We start from the raw sequence: 21911 nt of genomic DNA on the forward strand, positions 1-21911 counted from the left end.
TTTTAGTTCATCACCACCAAGTCACTCTCAGTATGACAGCCAGGTTGCAAGGACATTTTTCATGGAAGTGATCCATTGAACATGTTTTGTGATTAAACTGTTACACTGTTAACGATGCCTGCAAAATTAATTATGTTCATTAGTTTAAAATTCATTTCTGAGCAGTTAGGATGAATGAAGCAGATCCTTTTGCTTTGGAATCGAGAGCAAAACTTCCATTCCCTTCAGGATGGTCAAGACAGGGTTCTCTGCCTTTAAAGCTGCTAGCTGACTCATTTTCCAGGCTAACTAGTATCGTACCAGCCCTCTTGAATGGAAGGTCATGTATAAATGCCTTATAGGGTCACTTTTCAGGGAAAACCTGTTTATTTTAGTAACTATTGTTGATAGTAGGACTTTTATATTAACCTATAGTCAAAATTAGGATGACTTCCAGAAGACTGCTGCAGTTAGGGAATATCCCCCCAACTGTATTTTGTTGTCAAAGATAGCAAGTATTCTCCCAGGCAGGGCAGAATCTCTGCAGAGTTGGGAGTCAAGTCCGTGCTTGCTTTATCCCTTTTGGGGTGTGGGAGATGGTGTCAGCAAAGAACAGACCAAAGCGTAAAGCTCTGGCAACTCTTAAGTAGGTGTGGAGAAGATTTTTTTTGGACCTTTATCTTTTAGATACATTTTTATGCAGATAACCAAGACCATACAGTATTTCCCATTTTTTAATGAGTGTATCTGATTTCCTTCTCTCTGAGAAGTACAACAGAGTGAGAGATAATACTCAGAATGGGTAGACAATGCAAGAAGAGCCACACACCAACTAACTTTGAGCACCTGAGTTGCTTTGGCCACGAGTCCAGTTGCCTGGGATCCTTTTGAAGGTTAGTGGGGGCAAACAGTTGCTTCCAGACAGCATTTTGGGAATTATAAGTGTGTGTTCAATCACTACAGACTCCCTGAACCTCATGATTTTCTTATGAGGACATACTGCTGGTGGGTTTTTCAGAATGCTGAGATTCTGGTCATACAGGACTTCAGCACATCCGCAGTCTCAGCAAGAGATGCGCAAAAACTCAGAGCCAGACAGTAATAGAAAGGATTGTGTAATACGCTGTGCCCAGCCAAATCTACTTTGTAATGAATGTGGCAGGGATTTTTTTTTCTTGGGGCTGTTGGATGCAAGCAGGATCCTATAGTTCTTTGTAGACTAGAATTTGTAAGAAACTCTAAACATAATCATGTTCCTGTTGAAAATCTGGTTTAAATAAAATAAAAATTTTCCATGCAAAAGGGTTGTTTTTTTCAGTAGGAGTATTCTAAGCAAAACTTTTTGTTCTGAACAAAGAAAGGAAATCTTTCATTTCGTTGTATTGGGAATATGCTTGAGGAAAACCGTCTTCAAATTCATGGTATTTCAGCCTAGCTAAATATGGCCTGTGCTACTGAGGGGTTCTGCACCATGTCTTCTCCAGTCGTGCATGAGATTAGGCAGTCAGGAGAGGACTGTTGCCTAGACGATTGCCTGTTAACTCAGCACCTTTGAACCCAGTTGATCCTGGTAGTGAAGGGGAACATTTGCTTCTATCCATCTGCTTCATCCAGCTTCAGCTAGTGCAAGTCTGGTGTTTATGGCCAAATAATTGAGGCGATACTGCCAAATAGTTTGGAAAAAAGGAATATACCACAGTGAATATCAGTACTGTTTCTGTTTAATATCTGCCCTTCATCCCATAAAATTTAGGAGCTGCTGTGAAATACAAAATTTTCTAATAGTTGAGGCTTTCTTTGTAGGTGTAATGATTTGGGTTCTTGGCTTCCTCTTTACCATAATATCTTTCTGGATACAGTTTTTTCAAGTTAAGAGTCGTGCTGTCACTTTCTCAGGGTGATACTCTGGAGAATTTCTGAGCAATTGCCCGTAAAGCTAATATGTATCTATGCCATTGGTATTCAAAGGTGAAGAACCATGAACAAACTGCTCACTCTACATGTGCATGCAGCTCTCCAGGATATACAAATTGAGCAGCTGCGTGTAATTATTAGAGCACTTCATCAGGTAAGTGGCAGGGATTTGAGTTCAACACCTCCAGGTTCTTTTGAAGCATATAGTGAAGTTAATCTCGTCACAGGCATCTCAAAGAAATCCTTTTTTCTTGAACTATTATCTAAGAGACCAGAATGCCTTTCTGCAGTATAATACTTTCTCTTAGATATTAAGGATTTGTATAAAGCTATATTGTTCAATTAAACACGTACTTTTCATGTGGCAATTGAGTGGCAGCAAGGGTGGAATAAGGAGCTTAAATCCCAGTGAAGTGTAAATGCTCGGACTGCATTTACAACAAGTGTTTTGAGGTTCTTGTTGTGGCCATGAAAATAAAAACCTACCAACATAATGCCTTAGTATTTTAGCTCAAATTTGAAGTTGGTCTTCATATCAGAACCTTCCACTTACAGATCTGCCAGTTAATTCATTTGGGAAGAGGTGTCCTTCCTAGTTCATGTGTTCTATATTGCATTAAAAATTCAACCAGAAATCATCTATTTATCCTTCTTCTGTAAGCACTTCACATTTATGAATCTACACAAGTAGGATGAAAATGCTCACAGCCCCATTGCCATTTCATACTGGAGTATGTTCAGTCCAGCCATATCCAGTAAGAGAGCCGCGATATGCTGGAAGTCGGTGGATTGACAAGGGCCGGTCTGTCCTCATTCACGCTGTTTCTGTGTTCCTCAGAGTGAACTGTATGGAAGAATTGGCCCCTGTTTGAGTCCAGCAAGGCTGCTCCAGTTTCTCTTTGGATAAACATGGAGACTTAAAGGGAGTTGCTTTGTGGTCTTTGAAAGTGGGGAGCCATGACATTTACCTCTCATCCTTAGAGCATTTTTTAGGGTGTGCAAATAGTTCATAGCATTGATCTGATTAGAAAAATACATGTTCAGTTCTGATGATAATTTGTTGTGATTTGGTATTTACCATATTTGGGAAAACTTGATGCATTATTGTTTCAGTCTTTATGTCTAAATTTTTCCTAAAGTGATGAAATGATCTTTATTTCAAATACCCTGTCTTTATTTTTCCTTTTAATGAGAGGTTTGAGCTGATTTGGGGAAAATGTTTATTTTTTCCCAGTATTTTCTTCAGCCTAGAATTTATTTATTCACTCAGTTTTTGTCAAAGGTCCTAATTAGATTTCTGTGTCTGGCTTTTAAATCCTTGGAAATGGGAATTTCTTATATCAACATTGTAATTGCTGTAGTTACAGGTCATGTGCTTTTCTGTTTTCAAACCAGACACCGAATTGTAATTGTCTGATTTATTCTTAAACTGTTTAAAAAAAAAAAGGCGGCAGGGGGGCAGTGTGTTCAAAATTGTTTGAAGAGTAACCCTGAAGTAATCTCCACAGTATTTATAAGGATATAAATAGTTATCTCTATTTCTTTTTTTCCCCAAAATGTGTAGTGTTAATAAATTCTCTCATTGCAAAGAGCAAACAATGCACCTTTATAAACAGTGGGATTGTGAATGAACATCACCAGTCCTCTGGTTGTAAAACCATAGTCACTCCAAAAGAACAGAATGAAATGAAACATGATGCATTTAAAATATACATTTCTGTCCTGGCTGAGAAAATGGGAGTACAGGGAGTCCATATAATCATCTGAACTTCTGCTCAGTGTCACATAAGAGGATTTACACCAAGGATAGTGCATTTAGCTGTCCCACCCTGTGAGAATCCTGCCCTCCGTTGTACATCCTTGGTTCTCGTCATAAACCCCCATGAATCCGAGTTCCAGATAGTTTTTGAGCTGTGGGGAAAGGCTCTTCCTGTTCTAATTTGGCTTTATTGTGCGTACAGTATCATTGTCTAGAAGCCTTAGCTTTGATTTCTAGACAGTAAATAAAAACAGCTTCACTTTTTCTGTTCTGTTTGCTGATTTCTTTGCTAGTTTCTATTACTGTGTTTTAATGGAGGAGGGGCACTTGCTGTTGCTTTATTTGTGGCGTATTTCTATATAAATGAATGGGAAACCATGACAAGGATGTTTGTCGAGCTTGGAAGTAGCAGAATCCATTCCCTTAGTGGCCTCTTTTTCAAAAAGACCAGATCCTTTATTATTTACTGCGTGCGTTTTGCTACAACTGTAAAATAAGCAGCTCTGCTTTGCCTAGATAGGAAAAGTGCACTGGGATCTGTACTAGCAGCAAGTACTTTATGTGAAGTTTTGTCTCTGCCTTTGTCTGAGTGCTTAGTATTTTGAGGGTCTAGGTGGGTTTGTGTTTTATAGGTACATGTTGTAGGCACTGATATGCGTGACATTCTTTGGGATACCTCACCGTGCCTGACTATCAGCTATTCTTATTTTTAAGTTTCCTGAAGGCAGCAGTCTTCCTTCTTTGTTCAGTAATTGTACCTTGCTGTAGATGGTGGGGTCATTGTCCAGTGCTGGTTTTCCTAGGCATTGTGGTAATGTAAGTAACAATATGTAATACAATAGTAAGACTTTTAGTTTAATTCTCCTTATTTAGGTCCCTAGGTAGTTCACTTGGATGAAAGGGAAGGTTTACTTTAACTCAAAAAATATTTTTTGTAGACAGGAATTTTGTTTGGATTTTACTTATGCAAAACTGAAAGAAAAAGTCAAATGCTTCAGTAAAATTCAGTTTGCTTTGAAGATATGTGTTCGAATTGTAACATCCTAATAAAAAGAATATGTCTGTGAAAGCACACCTTGGCTAAAAATGAGTCACAAATAAGCTCTCTTGTAAGACATCAAAGAAAATCCATCCCTGAAAGGGCTTTCTCTTGGAGAACAGTTACAATGTTGTGTTGCCCTGAGATGCATCCAAGATGTCTTGCACTTGATGGTACGGTAGTATTCCCAAGACTACAGGCAGCTGAAATTTCAGTACTATTTAGCATTTTTAATACCTTTTAATTCATTGACTTTTCAGGCACAATTAAATACTGATCTTCTGAGATGGTTCTTAGTGTTCAGACAGAAAACGGTCTTTGTAATACTAAATCTTCAGGAACGTTATTTGTATTTTGTGGGGAATGAGAAGTTGGGGGTATGGAACGTTTTAGGAGAAAAACATTCTATTTGCTATGGTAGACATTTCTGCAAGTTCTCTTGTTTTTTGTTTATCTTCTGCTCCTGTAGTCTGCTCTTGTGATGCTGTACTGTCACAGTGAAATTCAGCATCAGCTTACCAGGAATGAGACTTAAAACAAGAACTTAATATTGCACTCAGCTGCATCATGGCTAATGCTGTTTCAGCGTGTCACCGAATTGTCATCAGCTTCTGCTGAAATACAGACCTAATGGTAGTGGTACTTGAACCCAGGCTGTGCAGAAGCTCTGGTAGTTGGATATGATTTTGCTTGTACACGTTCACCTGATAAAGGTATTTTGTACCTGCAGGTACTGAAGCAGTGTCATTTAACCTAATTATCGGTGCATGTATAATCTCCTGTAAACCGTAATTCAGCTTGAACATAAATAATAGTTTTTCTAAGGACATACTGTCTGCAAAACATTGCTATTTAGGTGCAGCCTGGAGAAGCAGGAATCTTTCTCTCAGCTGCTTGCTGAAGAGCTGTTATGATCATGCTATGCTGTCTTCTGGGCATATGCATGGCCTGTTATTTGACTGATTTATGCAATGAAGTGGCCAGACTAGGAGCTATTTCAGCAGAGAAGAATCTTAAACATAAGGTCCTTTTAAGGTATCTCAAGATGTGCACTCCAAACAGTAATCAGTTTGGTTTTTTTCAGTGTTAGCATTATGCTTGGATTTTTTGACCAGCGAATTAAGAGATCATTGTGCACAAACTTCTTTCTACTCACAAGTTTAAAACCAAATGTGTTCATTTTCCTGATTCTGTGCCTATATTGTCTGTTTTCTAGGTCCCTCTGTACAGTAGTGTGCAAGTGGACGTACACTTCAGATGGAGGTTGGGATGACAGTTTCTGGAAAATGATTGGTTTGGAAGATTTGGTGAAGGATAAGTATGAAAAAATAGGTATATCAGGGGTTGTTTTGTTTTATACATCTACATATGCATGTATATATAAAAAGATATATACATATAAAAAGGTCTTTTGCTGTATTATTGTGAAAGTCAGCAGATATGTAGCAGGACTTGATGAAGCTTCAGATGGGTTGGTAACAATGCTGGATGCCCATAGGTAACAGCTTTCCTAAGTACGCTTTTTACTTCGAATTTTCATGAAAAACTGTGTTTAAATTTTATATCTTCTACCCTGGTGAAGGGCCTAGGTAGCCTTTCAGTACTGCTCAGCCTCAACAATAGAGAAGTAAGTGGGAGTCTCAGCAATTGATTACACGAAGGAAGCACCAGTTATGGGAATATTGGATAGCAGGCTACAAAAAAAAAGCCACAACGTAGTAATTTATAGCTGTTACTGATAGCATGTTTTGTGACTTGTGCCAATCTCCCTTACAGTAATTTTCAAAAAAAGTGCTACTTCTGCTTGTTATTATCTTTATACTGTTTTTTTTCACTCTTTTAGAGCCTAAGTTTAATTAGAGTGGTAGCCTTGCTAATAGCAATTCCTACAGCAGATATTCATTAAAAGTCCATAATGTTAATATACCAGAAAATTTCCAGGATAACTTTATTAGACTTTCCCTGTTAAGTTAATGGACTTTTAATGGATGTCCTAAGCAGACATGTCATTAACAAGAATATTACCAGACATGAATTAAAATATGCTCATTCATCAAAGTTAATTATCTGAAATTTCCTTTGATTCTTTTTTTCTTAATGTCTAGCACTTTGAACAAGTTTGTACAGCAGTTTAAATGCAGCAACATGAAATGGAAATGGCATAGGGAGGACTGTAGTGAAATGAAATGTAATGAAATCTATAAACTTTTCTGATCATCACAAAACATACTCTTAAATCATTTTCAGGTTATCAGAAAATTATACTTGAAAGCTTCCTTGAATAGATTTCAGCTTTTCCCCCTGCAACTGAAACTGCTTATGCAAAGGTATAAAACCTACTAGGAGTATTAGGCTTTTAGCTTCCTGAGGTTTTAGTTTGAATACAATTCTTACAACATCTATCACATGTGGCTTTTAGCAAATCTTCAACAAGTTAAAATAAGACTTGCAATAAATACATGTTTTTACCAGAAAATTGAACATCTCAGCAGCTGGTGGTCTCATGGAAGAGTATTTTTAAGATAAATTATTTATGAACTGTAAGCTAAGGCTTTAATACAATATTTATGCAATGCACTTCAAGGACAGTGCAAAGCAATTTGCCATTTTAAGTAACTAAACATACATGTTTTAAATGATAAAGTAGCCATTAATAAAAAGGGTCTTTTGTTGTGATGGAAGCCTCATAAAACTAATCTATATTTGGCTCAACATTTAGCAAGACAAAAATCATTAATTTCCAATATCAGGCTTACATTTTCATTAAAACACAATGTTTACAAAATAAATCAGTAAATTAACTTCTGTTGATAGGTGTCTCTTGCAAGACAAAAATGTTTTCCTGAGTTAATGGGGAAAGTGTCTAGTTCCCTGGGCAATTGCGTTGATTTTCAAGAAATGAACCACAGCATACCTGGGTGCGTCTCAGCTGGAGTTGGAGAAGCAGAAGCTGACCTCCAGAAATGCACCAAACTGTAGGCTAGAACTTGAGGCTTCTGAAGAGCACATACTTTTACTCACCTTGAGAAATCCTTTGATTTTCAGATTCTTGGGCTGATTACCTTAGGTGTATCCAAAGTGTAAGACACTTTCTGTTTTGCATAATAATACTGAAACCTGGCCTTAGGAAGAATATATGCTTAGTTACATGACCGTTTGTCTAACCTTGCCTTTTTTTAAAAAGGAAGGTGTTACATTCATTATATTTAGCTGTGTGATAAAATCACAAAAAAGCAGGGCAGTGACCTTCATTCATGTGTTTATGAAGAGGGAGTAAGGAGCTCTCTGTATGGATATGGAAACCAGATAGCAACTACTCCTTCATTCCTTTGAGTTTAACTTCTAAACTGTGCCTACTGGAGTCTCTTGGAAGGGTTTAGCTTCAGAAGGAGACAAAAAGATGGCAAAAGAAAGCAACTCACTCCCCGCCTAGAAGCTACTTAACAATGCTGAGGTCTGTGCTGCGTGCTGTGGAAGTGCTTTGCTTTCTGCCACCCCTAATCTTGTCAGTGTCCCTGTACATGGGAAAATGGGAATGGTAACATCATTCCTATGAAGGTTTGGGGGGGTTTGCTTGTTTTAATGAGTGTTCAGTGTTGGGCTTGGGAAGAGCATTCTGAATAAGCTCAGCTTTCCTTTACTTAATTTAAATTAATCAGGACAGTGTAGATCCACCTACCGGGAAAGTGCCATTCAGTCACTTGAGCAGCACTGGTCAAAATGCTGCTGGAATAGTCTTGTATAGTGGAAGATTCCTTCCTTCCTTCCAACTCCCAAGGTGTCGGCATTGGTGGCGAGGCACCATCACTGTATAGATCTCCTCCCAGGAGCCCACAAATGCTACACGGGGCACAACAAACACAGGATCACGCTTTGCACAAACTCAACTCAGGCTATATTTATAATATTGCTTCAGGGTGCTGTCCCGTAAGTGAACAGTCTCAGCTGCCGTTAACTTCAGCACATTATACATAAAGGAAGGCAATTTGTTTAAGTAACTCATATGGACAAAGAGTCAGAGTGTGTGCTTCCAGGAGGCACGTCATAGTGTGCTACGGCTGACAGAAAAGAATTCGAAGCAGTAGCCTTAGCTGGCTGGCAGATTAAGGAACTCAAAATTGCCAGATAACCTAGGTAGGAGTAGGTTGAAGGAAGATTGTACATGGTCAAAACCCCCTCCTAAAATGAAAACAAAACCAAAAAGCTAACAAGTCTGAAGTAATTCTAGTGGAATTTCCTTTTCTGTTCTCAAGCTTGTTCAAGTCCATGTATGTCTGCTCAAGGTTTGTTTAGCTCAAATACAAGGATGTATTTTAATGCTTGCACGTTCCCCTCGTGAAGAGAGATAATAGTATTTTTCTCACATATCTCTCCTAAAAGATTAGCAGGCTCTGAGTTATCATTTCTTTCTAAACAAAGCAAAATGTCACAAGATAAAATTAGCAAAATGTTCTTACTGTAACAAAAGTAAATACATAGTTTACCAGTTTAAAGTAGGCAGAAAAGCTATGTGTTTTTTTAAATCTCTAGTGAAATCATTATTGTTTTCAATCAGCGGGAACTCTAGATGAATAATTGTGACTAGACTTATTTTTTGAAGTAGCTTTAACTTTCATGACACTGGAAATATGTAAGGAAATTACCTGTGAACAACTTCTTTAATGTACTTATTTCTTTATTCTGATAAATATACTTTTAAATATACTTTTAAACATCACTTTTAAAATGTCTTGCCCTTTAACAATATATTTACTGTAATCAGAGTGGTGCTTGTGGTTCCAGGTAGTACGCTTCTCTTAGTTTCAGTTTAACTTAACATATGACCTTGTTGATAAGGGAGACCCTCACATCTGACCTTTAGGATCTTCCCACAAACCTTTCCCACATCAAGGCGTGGTTTCACATATGAAAATTCCCAGGCCTTTGACATTTTACATTTCTCAGAGCAGACTAACCTTTCAGGGAATCCACATAAGTTATTTGTGGTCCCTTCTGTATATCGTGAATTTACTGATCACGTTTGTGAAGGTAAAGAGTGTTGTTTGGAGATACTACAAAATTTATTGATCCCATTAATTTGCCCACCAAGAGAGTGGAGGATGGCTTGTATTCAAAACCACTATGAAAGTGTTGTGTACTACAGGCATTAGCATTTATCTGCTGTGGTGAAAGCACATGATGAGTATCTCTTTGTGGTATTATAAAACCTAGAAAGACATTAACAATTCCGTTAAAATTTCATGTACTATAGACCTCTTAGGGTACTGAAGCATATATTCCATTTGGAGGAAAATGGCTGATAAATTCTCACCACAGCCCTCTACTTCAGGGGCTACTTAAGGGACCAGATAATGATTTTTTATTGAATGGTAATATTTTATGCCAGGTCTTTTTTTGGTTGAAGATGGTGCCTTTGCCTGAGAGAGCATTGCAGGTACTGCAGAATAGGTTTTATTGTTCTTGTAGATCATGTGTTGAAAGCTAAAATGCTATCTTTTGTAAAGGGGCATTTGTCACCTTCTTGCATCTGTGATGGAGCAGCACGCTGATTTTAATGAAGTATTTTTTTGAAAAGCGAGCTTCATACTTGGAAATACTGCCCTTCAACATGATAAGGAGTTCATAAACCCATTTCCCAGTTTTTTCCCGACTAGGACTTTACAGCCACATCCTCAAAAGTAAATAAATACACAGCTCATATGTATGGCATCTTTATGAACAACTGAGGCAAAACTGAGAAAAGAATTTGGATTGTTTAAATCTCTCAAGTTTTAAGGGAATTCAGTGCTTGCCTTGAACTTTGAGTGCTTGAAATTAGTATGCTAATGAAAATAACTCTTGCATGGACAGATTTTGGTATCAGCAGAGACAGGTTTTTGTAGACAACCATCATCAACAATCCTGTTCACAAAATGATAAACTTTTTCTTAAAATTACTTGGATTTTTTCCCTTAAACTTTCATATGACTGGATAATATGGAGAGTTTTATGCCTGTCTTCAAGCAGCACTTCTCTCTCTGTTTCATAACTCTAAAACTGTAGTTTTGCTTAATTTGCTTCAGCATAAGATTGGTAGAATTCTTTCATGTTTGATTTTGACTTTGCAGGTGATGGTGGTGTAAGGAAGAACACCTTCTGGTCCTTATACACCTCTTTACTTAAATCACACTCTACATCTTTTACCCACTCGTCCTTCTTAGCCACCTTCAGGAAGAATGATTCCCATTTTCCACAGATTGCCCCAATCCACCTCCAGTAGGATTTCTTCAGATTTTTTTTTTTTTTTAAATTTTGTTTTAAAATTTTGACACTGTGTTTTCAATTATGAAGGGTTCGACTTGACTCTAAAGTGCATTTATGGTTAGTGGTCTTTACTCCCATACATCGGTACAATAGTGTCACCCTACCTGTTCCAGCACTCTGTCTGTACTTCAGTGTACAGCCCTAGCACTTTGCAATCTCTTGTCTGTAACTCTTTCCTTAATTCCAGGACTTTGGGGACTGGAAGCTTGATGTTTTCATGTACCTAGGCACTTGCATATGCCATTTTTGAGTGCGCTGAAAAGAAGGGTCTGTAGAATTGTAAGACTGGATGTTCCTTTCTAATGCTCTTTCGTTTGCAGTACTTATTCATAAATTCATAATAAAGAAAACTGTATATGATTTGGGACTTGATAGCTGTGAGACTTTTGATTGGTACCTACTGTCATTCTTACTTTGCGCAAGCTTTACAATATGCTGGGCTTTCAACTGTAGGTGCAACTGTGTTCCTTTAGGCATTCAAACAAGTGACAAAACAGCAGGCTGTTTGTTCATGAACGTGTTGTTATATGAATGGTTATATTCCTGCATGTGCCAGTGTCTACTTTCATATACAAAGCTAATGATATTGTATACCTCACTTTTTACACTTAAATAGAGTCTGTTTAGGTTTTGTATTTTGTCAGAAGTAGTCAGTTTTAATACTTGGAAGTTCTATTCATTTATTTACATTAGGCTGAAAATGAAAATTCAGTCCAGGGTGGGAGAATACAGTCAATATTAACTTCTGCTACAGCAGCTGTGAAGGGAATGGTCAATCCATTAGTTCTGCCAGTTTTCTATCTCTTCCAAGGCCTTTGATGGCAGATACTCTGGAGTATATGAGGGATTTCCTTGAAGGCTGAGGGAAAGGGATGATGATTTTTATATTTTTTTCAGGTCAGCTTGCAGCTGCCAGTTCTTCATAAAGCTGGATTGTAATAACGAGCTTTAAACACTGTACTTTGCAAATGGTAGAGAATAATAAGTAAAAGGAGTCTCTTTAAGTATGAGGTCCCTTTATCTGTCTGTCTGCGCTCTTTTGCTATCCCCAATAAATTACAACATGTTACAATTTCAAACAAAATTAAAAGGATGAATCAGGGGATATTTACACTTACATGCTGTCAAAATCCATGGAATTTACAACTGAATAGTGTTCCAAATATGCTAACATTTTTCTGGCTTCCTGTCATTTCAGTCCATCCAAGAGCTGCAGCAACTGTAAAGGAGCTGAAACTGGCACGGCGCAAAGAGGTTTTAGGGTGTCTCCTTCCTCAAAGCTTGAGGCATTATTTCATAATATGTGATTCAGCAGTAAGAAGTTAGAAAGAACTTTTCTCAGAAAAGCTACACGTTCCTGTGATTTTATTTTATGTTTTTTCCATCTTGAGATCACTGAACCACATGAATCGTTGAGGTTAGAAGGGACTTCTGGAAATTATCTAGTCCAGCTCCCCATGCTCAAAGTAGGGTCACCTACAGCAGGTTGCTCAGGGCTGTGTCCAGTTAAGTTTTGAGTATTTCCAAGGATGGAGACACCAAAATCTGCCTGGGCAACCTGTTCCAGTGTCTTGACCACCTTTCCCCAATAAAAACATTTTTTCTTTTGTTTAAATGTAATTTCCTGAATTTCAGTTTGTGCACGTTGCCACTCGTACTGTCACTGGGTGCCACTGAGAAGAGTCTTGCTCCGTGGTCTTCTACTCCCTCCCGTCAGATATTTGCATACATGTTGATAAGATCTGCCCCCCCCCACTGCCCCACCTCCAAGCCTTCTCTTTGCTGGGCATAAAGTCTCAGGTGTCTCAGTCTCTCCTTGTACAACATGCCTCTGTCATCTTTGGGGTCCTTCTCTGGACTTGCTCCAGTATGTCCATGTTTCTCCTGTACTGGGGAGCCCAGTATAAAACGCAACACACCACATGTGGCCTCCTGAGCAGGGAGCAAGGATCACCTCCCTTGGTCTGCTGCTGGCACTCTTCCTAACGCAGCCCAGGAGGCTGTTGGCCGCTTGTGCTGCAAGGGCATATCACTGGCTCACGTTCAGCATGGTGTCCACCGGACCTCCTGGTCCTTTTCTGCCAAGCTGCTTTCCGGACAGTCAGCCCCCAGCCTGTCCTGGTGCATGGGGTCCTTCCACCTCATGTGCAGAATTTTGCTTTTCACTTTCTTGAATTTCACGAGTGTCCTGTCGGCCAATTTCTCCAGCCTGAGATATTCTTCCTCTTTCCAATAACTGTTCTTTAATAGGCTGGGCTAAACTTGGGTAGCTCAGGTTTCTTCACAGTGTTTCCTGGGTGACATTTTCCATTCCTCTTCCACTGTAAGGAAAGGAACCATCATTCACCCTGCTTATCATCAGGTTGAGTCCTGCTGGCACATGGTACCTTTCCAGTTCTCCCTCCTCTCAGCTGCAAGAAGTGAGGAGTACTGTGTGGTGTTCTTTCATCCTCAGGCTCTGTCATAGCTTAGGCAACTAACAGCAAAAGCTTAGAGCTTTCAAAAAATAATAATTCACAAAATGGTCAAAAAATAATAATAAAAAAATTTCACACTGTCCATTTCCAGAGTTCTGATCTCAGGCTCTGTCTGCCTGGGGAATCATATTTTCTTCTACTCTGGCAACACCATGGACTTGTGAACTTTTTCTTGCTAGGATCAAAACTAGGAGCTTTTTTCTTTGAATTTCTCATTTTAGAAGTCACAGGAGAAGCTTTGAGCAGACTGAGCCTGTTGTGATTGCTTAATATTTAAATTTCTCAAACATTATGCTCCTTTCTTATTTTTCATACAGTTCTAAAAAAAGAAAAGAAAAGCATTTTTCAGAACAGTTCTGGGTCATTTCTTCTTTTTACCTGACTCTTCCTCTCCGTGGTCCTGATTTGTTCTTCATCTTTTTTTTCCTTAAGCCTCACACTGAGATAGCTTTTCAAACAGCGATGTCTGCTTTTTGAGTCAGGATTCACAAAACCAGAAAGACTATTTCAAACAATTTGCCGACTTCCTCCAAGTCAGAGGCTGTTGGACTCCCTAAAATTAATGTTTAAGTAGTTTGAAGTGTATCTTAGAACCAATCTTGATTTTATAATTTCCTGTGATGGAGAGCCCACTTCATACTTAAAGGTTGTTGATAGTTAGTTGCTGTCATTTCTCAAAATTAATGAATTAATTAAAGAATACACTTTATTTTTCATCTGAACTTTAACTTCCTACTCTTGTCTGGCAGACTGTAATGACATGCCTGACCTGCACAGACTGCTACGTTAAAGGAAAACACTGAGCTGCTTGAGGTTTTTCACCAAAACTCTTATGTGAACTGTCATACTTCTCAATCCTTGTAATTGCTTTCCTGACTCATTTCTGAACCCTTTATAATGCATCAGTATCTTCTCAGTAGAGGTATTAGAACTGGATACTGTGTGAATGTGGTGGGGAATAAGATTGTGCAGGTATCAGAAGCTTAGCTGAAAGATTCAAAAGCGTCCTTTCAGTAACTGATCAGGTTATTTTTGGTCTGTCATTTCTTTCGGTTTTGAAAAAGGGGTAGTTACTTCTTCAAAGAGAAGTTACTATCATCATGTGAATTATTTAAAAAACATCCAGTAATAAAAAACATTCTGTTAAGTAATAATCTGTAATTAATACAAGCTAAATTGCCTCTACAATCTTAGTGATGTACTGTCCCAAACCAAAGTCTGATTATTTGCAATTCTGAAAGTATAGCAATAGTCACGTCATCTACATTGATGATCTTTGTATTTAGAGAGACTATTAGGAATATTGTACTGTAATGTGCCAGAAATCTAAATGGTCAGCCTACTGAAATTCTTGTTTGCAAGCAAAAACGTGAGGTCAGGTAGCTGAGTTTGGATGCAAATATATTGCATCTAGTTACTTAGTAAGACATCCAAATATATGTATAGTATAGCCACATGCATGTCAGCATAGCGAGTAGTGAACCATGCATTACAAGAGATGTTCATTCTGCACTGTTTCACTGAAATCTAGTAATGAAAACTCAAGTCACGTCTGTCAATGTACATGCCTAATGATCCAATGATGCAGAATGCTTTTTTTCTTTTTCTTTTGACCTTTAACCAGGAAAGCTTATCATTTATACATGAAGTAGCTCTCTTTCATTTGGACGAGAAGGCAGTAGTCTTTGTTGAAGTAGGCACCTATGGTCTGCAGACCAATTTACTTTTCAGCTTAATGAATCAGGATCTGCCTGCACATAGGTTGCTTGCTTTTGCCAGTATTTAGCAACCTAATATGTCTGCCTTAAGTAATTACATGTTAGGTAGTTGAGATGTAGTTCAGCCAAAGGCATAAGCTGTATGGGAGAGTGGGATGGAAAGGACCCAAATTAGATTTGCCTCAAGCTACTGTGGCAGCTCGCATAGACAGAGATGAATTTTGAGCTGAAGAAAGCCAAAGTGATTTTGTTTAACCAACTGTTTTTCTCACTTTTAAATAAGCTGGCCTATAATATCACAATTTGTTTTGGTTTTCCTGAATGAAAATTCTAGAGTTTTTAACTGCTAACCAGGAAATTTTATGGAGGGTATTTCCAGGTTAAAAAAGCCCCAATTCTGACTGTTTCTAACACCCTTTAACCACCATACATTCAGTCTTAAGAAAAAATTAATATTACATTTTTATAGTCCACATCATTATCCTGCTTCCTTCTGATCTTAGCGCTGTTTTCCTAATCAGATGAGTTAAAAACTGTAGAACAATCAGCCACACATATCTCAGTTAGATGTGAGTATCTTACATAATTGAGAGGGATATTTGGTAATGTATTGTATGTGAGATAGGGTTGGGATGATGTATCAGAAGAGTTATAATATTTATTCAGATTCCTTGCATATCCCAGATGTTTGGCATTGTAAGGATTATTATAAAACAAAAATTGGAGATTGTCTACAAGCTTTGTAATGAACAAAGCATCGAGGGGGGAAAATCCCTTATATTGCTTATTACGAGATCCATTTGGATGGACAGTGCTTCTTTTTACTGAGGTCCTGTTTCCTTTGATGCTTATTTAGCACTGTTTTGTTTAACTAGATAACTTCTTCAATGCATGTTATATATCGCTTATTTAACAGGATATCTGTTTTGTGTTTTTAAATTAAAAAGCATTTATATTGTCCAGTTTGGTGGAGGCTATAAAATGGAGACAGGATGTACCCTTTGGTTGGGTTTCTTTCTGAGGTTGCTGGGATTTCAGCAAGGGATTGATATATCCAAGTTCAAGTTTGCTTGTGTCAAGTTAGTGAAGAAAAGGGACATCTCCTTTTGATTTTCTTCCTTTTGTATTTTTATGCACTTATACAGCTAAATATAAGTGCATATGAAACACAGCTACGTTCTGCATGGTAGATGAAAAGCTGTTCTCAGTGAGTATATCATAGTTGAGTCAGCTGGGCCCCCTGCTGCGCTCTGCTTTTGTTGTTTTTAAGTCCTAAAGTACCTGGTTCTGTTAAATATTAGTAAGCCAGTACAGTGAATTTTGATTACTAAAGTTGACTGAAGATGTATTGTCTGCCTTGTGTGTTGCGTCTGGTAAATAGCTGGTTGCTGTGGTAACCGCCGAAAAAGGTAGAGGGTCGTTGGTACCGCATAAATTCTTTAAACAAAACCTGATCATAGCAAACTCTAACATTAGTCTTCGAAGAAGGATAAAAGAGGAGGAAGAGATTCAGACAGCTTTTTCCTTTTGTAAACTTGCTGCTTTATAGGGGAAAAAATAGCTAGAAATAGTCTGTCTCGTACGAAATGAAAAGGTTGTGGATTAAGGCATTGCATGAGTGAAACAGCTGTATGAATGTGAAACAGAAAGTTCTCCAGCTTCAGCCATTATGGGTTTGTTTGGTTAGGTCTAATTTTGGAAGTCATTATAGCAAAGGTAAATGACTTGCACAGGAGACTACTGTAAACAAAAGACTCGATACATTTACTTTGGCAGGAGCCTTGAGAAGACTCGGTCCTTTCACTGCCTCTTTTATGCAGCCTTCTGTAATACTCTCACTGCCCGCCTCTGTATGCAGGCAGCTCTCATTTCCCTTCTTCCCTCTCTGACAGCTTCTTTCCCCTGACAGGTAGGATTTAAGGGTGGCAGCACCTGCCGTTGAAATGCTCGTGTGTAGCTGTAGAATACCTTTATTTTTATAGTAGCTGTCCCTTGACTTCTAAAGCCTCTGTGTTTTGCTCAAGTAAGAATCTGTTCGCTCTCTCCCAGTCTAGTACTGGAGTACGATGTGTTTCAAATGCATTACTTTTTAATTGTGGCTCCTCTTTGGTTGCTTTTTGTGTTTTTTATTTTGTCATTTAATAGCTTTATACCTTCAGATTCTAAGCATACTGATGCTTAGCTGAGTTTTCTTGTTTTTCAGGGAAGAGTAAACCATGAGAATTATAATTCCCTTTCCAGGTCTCTACCCATGTGGTTCAGTCAAGGCTCTGCCCATTCCACACCTACTTACTCACACTCCTGTGGGTGGGGAGGTAACTTCCGCGATGACAGAAAGAGTGCCCATGCAGAGCCTGCTTCTTCCCTTTTACAAAGCTCTTTGTGAATGTACTGTATGGGTGTAGCAGAGCTTTCATTGGTTTCTAAAGCTGGGAGGATGAAGTAGAGGGACAGAGTCAGTATCCTCTCCTTGCTGCACTCGCTTGCTGACACCTCTTTTCTGCTCTCCCTGACTGTTGGGTGACCTAGGAGACTCCCCTTTGCAATCCCTGTCATGGGTGACTTCTGACTGCTGTCGCTTCCCAGGTTGTCAGGAGGTGCTTTCAGTCAAGGAATAATTGTTCAGGTTTACCTTGACTCCTAAGACAGACCGGGCATACTCTACTGTTCATGAATTTTTTTTTAAATACAAGATTATTACGCTGCATCTTTCAGTCACAAGAAGCCCATCCCTGCACATTCTCACATGCTTTATGCCCGTGGGGGATAGCTATGCTGCTGGTCGTTCCAATATATAACTAGTACCAAAGGATCTATAGGGTCATTTTGTACTGCTGCTGTAGAAGATAGGATTATCTTTATCTCTGAAATTGCTCCCTTAGTGCTCATTAACTAGAAATAGAGTAATTGAGAAGCTGGTAGGAAAAGATTTTGCCTAATAGTAGCCCTGATCTCTAAAATGGAGTTTAACCACATAATAATTACACACTAAAATGTTTGACCAGTATGACTGATATAAACAAGCCAACCATGAAACTGAGTGCCTGGGAAGAGGTTTTATTTCAGATTAATTTAATCTCATGCTGTATATACAAGGTATTTGTCAGGCAACTGATTCTGAAGAAAATGATGTGGGTCTAGCTGCATGAACTCTTTTGAACTTCCTTCCATCTGCAGGGTCTTTGAATGTCAGGAGAAGCAGACAACTTTGTTTTACTAATATTCTCCAATGTCTTAAAAAACCAGAAAGGTAATACAAAAGTTCTCTTAAAGAGAAACATCATGCTCTCCAACTTATTGGGGAAAAAAATGCGAAAGATACACCTCTTGAAAAAAAGCTAGCATGATGTTTTGACTCTACACTAAGAATTAATATAATATATACATCTTTTTCCTGTGAGGAGATAGTTTAATGTCATCATTTCCTTCTGTATAAGCTAAATGGTGAGGTTTGGTTACTGCCCCCAGTATTTGAATATAAACCCAAAATCAAGTGCAGGAGTTTTGGCTGTACATACTTGTTTTAAATTTCCAGTATGAGATTCAGCCTAGCATTTCAGAGGTGGTGGTGTGGCTGTCAATAGAATAGAAACTCTTGGAGAAACCAACACCAAGAAGTTGTGTGTGCTGTCTAATGACAAAGTGCTCCATACACTGCATCCGTCAGGAAGCGGGCACCTTCCTTAATGTGAAGAACCAACATCATTTACAGCAAAGACAAAGATCTAAGTCATATGTAAAATTGAAGACCCATTTTCCACCCATGAATTTAATATCACAACCTTCTTTTCATCTGACAGTAAGGTAGTATAACTCTATTTCTAGAAGATTATGCTCATGGGCATTAATGTATTCCTGATATTTTATGATATGCTCTTCCTCTTAATTAAGCTCTATTGTGGAGGATGTTTTATTTCCTTTCTACACTCAGAACGTGCTTTAGATGTAACATTCTCAATAGAATTGACTGTGAAAATAGGCTTGTTTTATTTTAAAAAGGAGTTTTGTCAACTCTGCCCAGAAGGTTTGTTGAATTTAGTAAACACTACAGATATGTACTAAAAGCCATGGTATTGGCAGGGAGGTATATGGGAGCTCCCACTGTGCCTTTCACTGCCTCCCACCCACCAAATCTTTAGATAAATAGGGAAGTGTGTGCGGTTCCAGGAGCTGTCAGTCCCATTGCTTCGGCTGTGGTTATACTCGGCAGCCAGAGGGGAGGCTGTCGGAGTGGGTGTCCTTAAATTCTGAAAGTTTAATGACCCTAGGTTTGTTCTAAGCTCTGAGCAATCTCTATCACCATGATTTAATTATTGAAACAATCTCTTTTCGCAGGACAAAACTTAATGTGCATTGTGGTAGCGGAGACAAATGCAGATGGGACCTGCCACCAGCCTCCCTGGTGACAGGACTGAGAGGGAAGGGTTGTATTGCTTGTGTTCAGGGTGACCATAATGTTCTTCATACTTCATGAGGCCAATGAAGGCTCAAAAAGGGGTTATTTAAGTCTGTGAGGAAATACGGCTGCAATAGGAAGAATTTGCTGCTTAAGCCAGTTTCTTTTTTGGTGTTTCTGTTACTATAGCTAACTTATTCGCAGTAGAAACTTGTGGAAAGAGATGGAAATGAAAAAAAAAAATTGGCCCCTGCCTTGTGCAACAGGTGCAGTTTGTAGTTGTGAGCATGGGCTGAGCTGAATCTCGTTCATGTGCACAGAGAATGGCTGCGGGCAGCCCAGTCAGTAACTACCACAAGAACTTGGGATTTCTGCATAAGTATTTCATATCTCTTGGAAAGATTCCAAGCAGAATTTAATTGCTTGTGGTGAAATCTTTCTCTGTGGCTAGATAGGACATTGAATACTTTTGAACTTTTAAATTGCTATGGGGCAGCCTGATGTAGCATGGTTGTATTTAATATACAGACAGATAATGAAAGATACTTCTTAATCAGAGTTCTTTGATGCACTTTTTTCTTTTATATATACCACACTAACTTGAGGGAGAGGAAGGGAGTTTTTATAATAACATACACATTTGTTTTTCTGTTTAGTAAATTGACAGGTGTTTGGTTTTTCTTGTGTCTGCCCAGGAAACCACGTCTTGTCTCCTGGAGAGTCTGTTGGAAAAGGTCTAACGCCAGAAGCTGCGAAAGATCTCGGTCTCCCTGAAGGGATTGCAGTAGCAGCATCTCTCATTGATGCACATGCTGGAGGACTAGGTACTCAGTCATATATTTACTATTCTTGAAGACAGGAATGTATTGAATTAATTTTAGAAAGCCACTTTTCTTACAGCCTGTTTTGTATCCAGCAATTTGCTCTGATGCTTTTCTTATGAAATAGCCTAACTAAAATAAAAAACCCTCAGAGTAACTGCTAATATTGGGTATCTGTTTATAGAATGGGGCTATCACTGTTTATTTCTTTCCAGCTGGATTTCCAAATTGTTTGTTAACTTCTGCTAGTTCCACTTTGAATTCCTGAACTGAGACACCATTGTGTTGGCATGCCAGCATGCTGAGAGTTCGCATCTTCTCCTGCTCAAACCTTTGGGGATAGGCAAGAAAAATAAAAAAATAACATTCTAAGGGAGAAGTCTCATGTCTGAGGCTTGTTCATAGTCTTCCTTCTTAGTTTTAGAAGCGATTCATGCTTTGTTTAAATAATGCAATAGAGACTTTTCCACATACATTTATGCTAGCACAATGTGGGATATATACCAAAAATGCTGCTTTTGGTCTAGGGGCTTAGAATGTGTAAATACTGTGTATCTAAACTAGCAAACAAGAGTAGAGGGAGAACTGGCCATTGCACAGCATTCCCCTTCTGCGACTTTGAACTTTTTATCCATAACTGGAGTCAGAGGCCTGATGCTTAGATTTTTTTCTTTTACGGTGCAATATTCTCGTGTGCCCAGTTTCAGCTGTGTTGAAATGTATTTGGTGAGGCTCAACGGCTTCATTTTCTTACTATGCTGTTTGGCCTTATCTGAATACACTCAATAACAAAGTGATTCAGTGTAACTTATTCAGCAGGAAATTGAGGTTTTTTTAGTTTGATAGTTTAGAAAAAAGTCTTACCTCAGAAAGTTTCAGTGTTACTGAAACAGTACTGTTCAATGGAAATCTATTGCTCATCAGAGTATTTTTCTCTAGATCTAAATAAAATATGATTAGCTGCTAAAGTACCAGTTTTTTTTCAAATATTTTGTGGTGTTTTAAATCTCATTTGTTCTTCTAGGAGTCGTGGCCTGGAACTTTTAAAACGTTTAAATCCATTTACTTTGCCTTCTGATAACTGTTTCTGATGAGGTTAAGTAATCATGTAGATCGCTTTTCTTATTACCTCAGAAGGATTAGATGTAGATGCAGCTGCAGAAGGGAAGACTGAGTTTTAGTGTCATAGATGTAGATGTGTTGTGTCCCTACTATTGTGACTTACTTAAAAATCTGTTTGTGTCAATTAGTATCCTAATTGCATAAAAAAGTGCTTGAAACTATGTGCCCTGGCAGTTTTGTTTTCTTGAAAAGGATGTGATAATAAGCTGACACGAAATAATGAACTTGCTGAAAAACTGGATTGTCACAGAGCACGTGAAAATGACAGTGGAGGGTCCTCATTTAATTGGCATGATTATGTGAGTACTGGATTCAGAGCACAAAAAGTTTGCCCAGTAAATTTTGTGTGCTGAAATCAGTGAATTGAATTTAAAGAAGAATAG

At 38.4% G+C, this 21911-nt stretch overlaps 1 protein-coding gene across 10 annotated transcripts in view; it reads left to right on the forward strand.

The window, feature by feature from the left end:
- The window catches only part of FGGY (FGGY carbohydrate kinase domain containing), a 301140-nt gene that overhangs the window by 204867 nt on the left and 74362 nt on the right, over positions 1-21911 (forward strand). For all 10 annotated transcript variants that reach the window (XR_003925915.1, XR_003925914.1, XM_041127624.1 and 7 more), the window contains 2 exons: positions 5908-6023; positions 20281-20409. Coding sequence is in view for 8 of the 10 variants with exons in the window: in XM_041127624.1 (XP_040983558.1) it covers positions 5908-6023; positions 20281-20409 (245 nt within the window). In the remaining 2 variants the exon portion in view is untranslated. The remainder of the gene's footprint in view (positions 1-5907; positions 6024-20280; positions 20410-21911) is intronic.

Source organism: Aquila chrysaetos, chromosome 12, assembly GCF_900496995.4.
Source record: "Aquila chrysaetos chrysaetos chromosome 12, bAquChr1.4, whole genome shotgun sequence".
In the NCBI taxonomy this organism is placed as follows: domain Eukaryota; kingdom Metazoa; phylum Chordata; class Aves; order Accipitriformes; family Accipitridae; genus Aquila; species Aquila chrysaetos.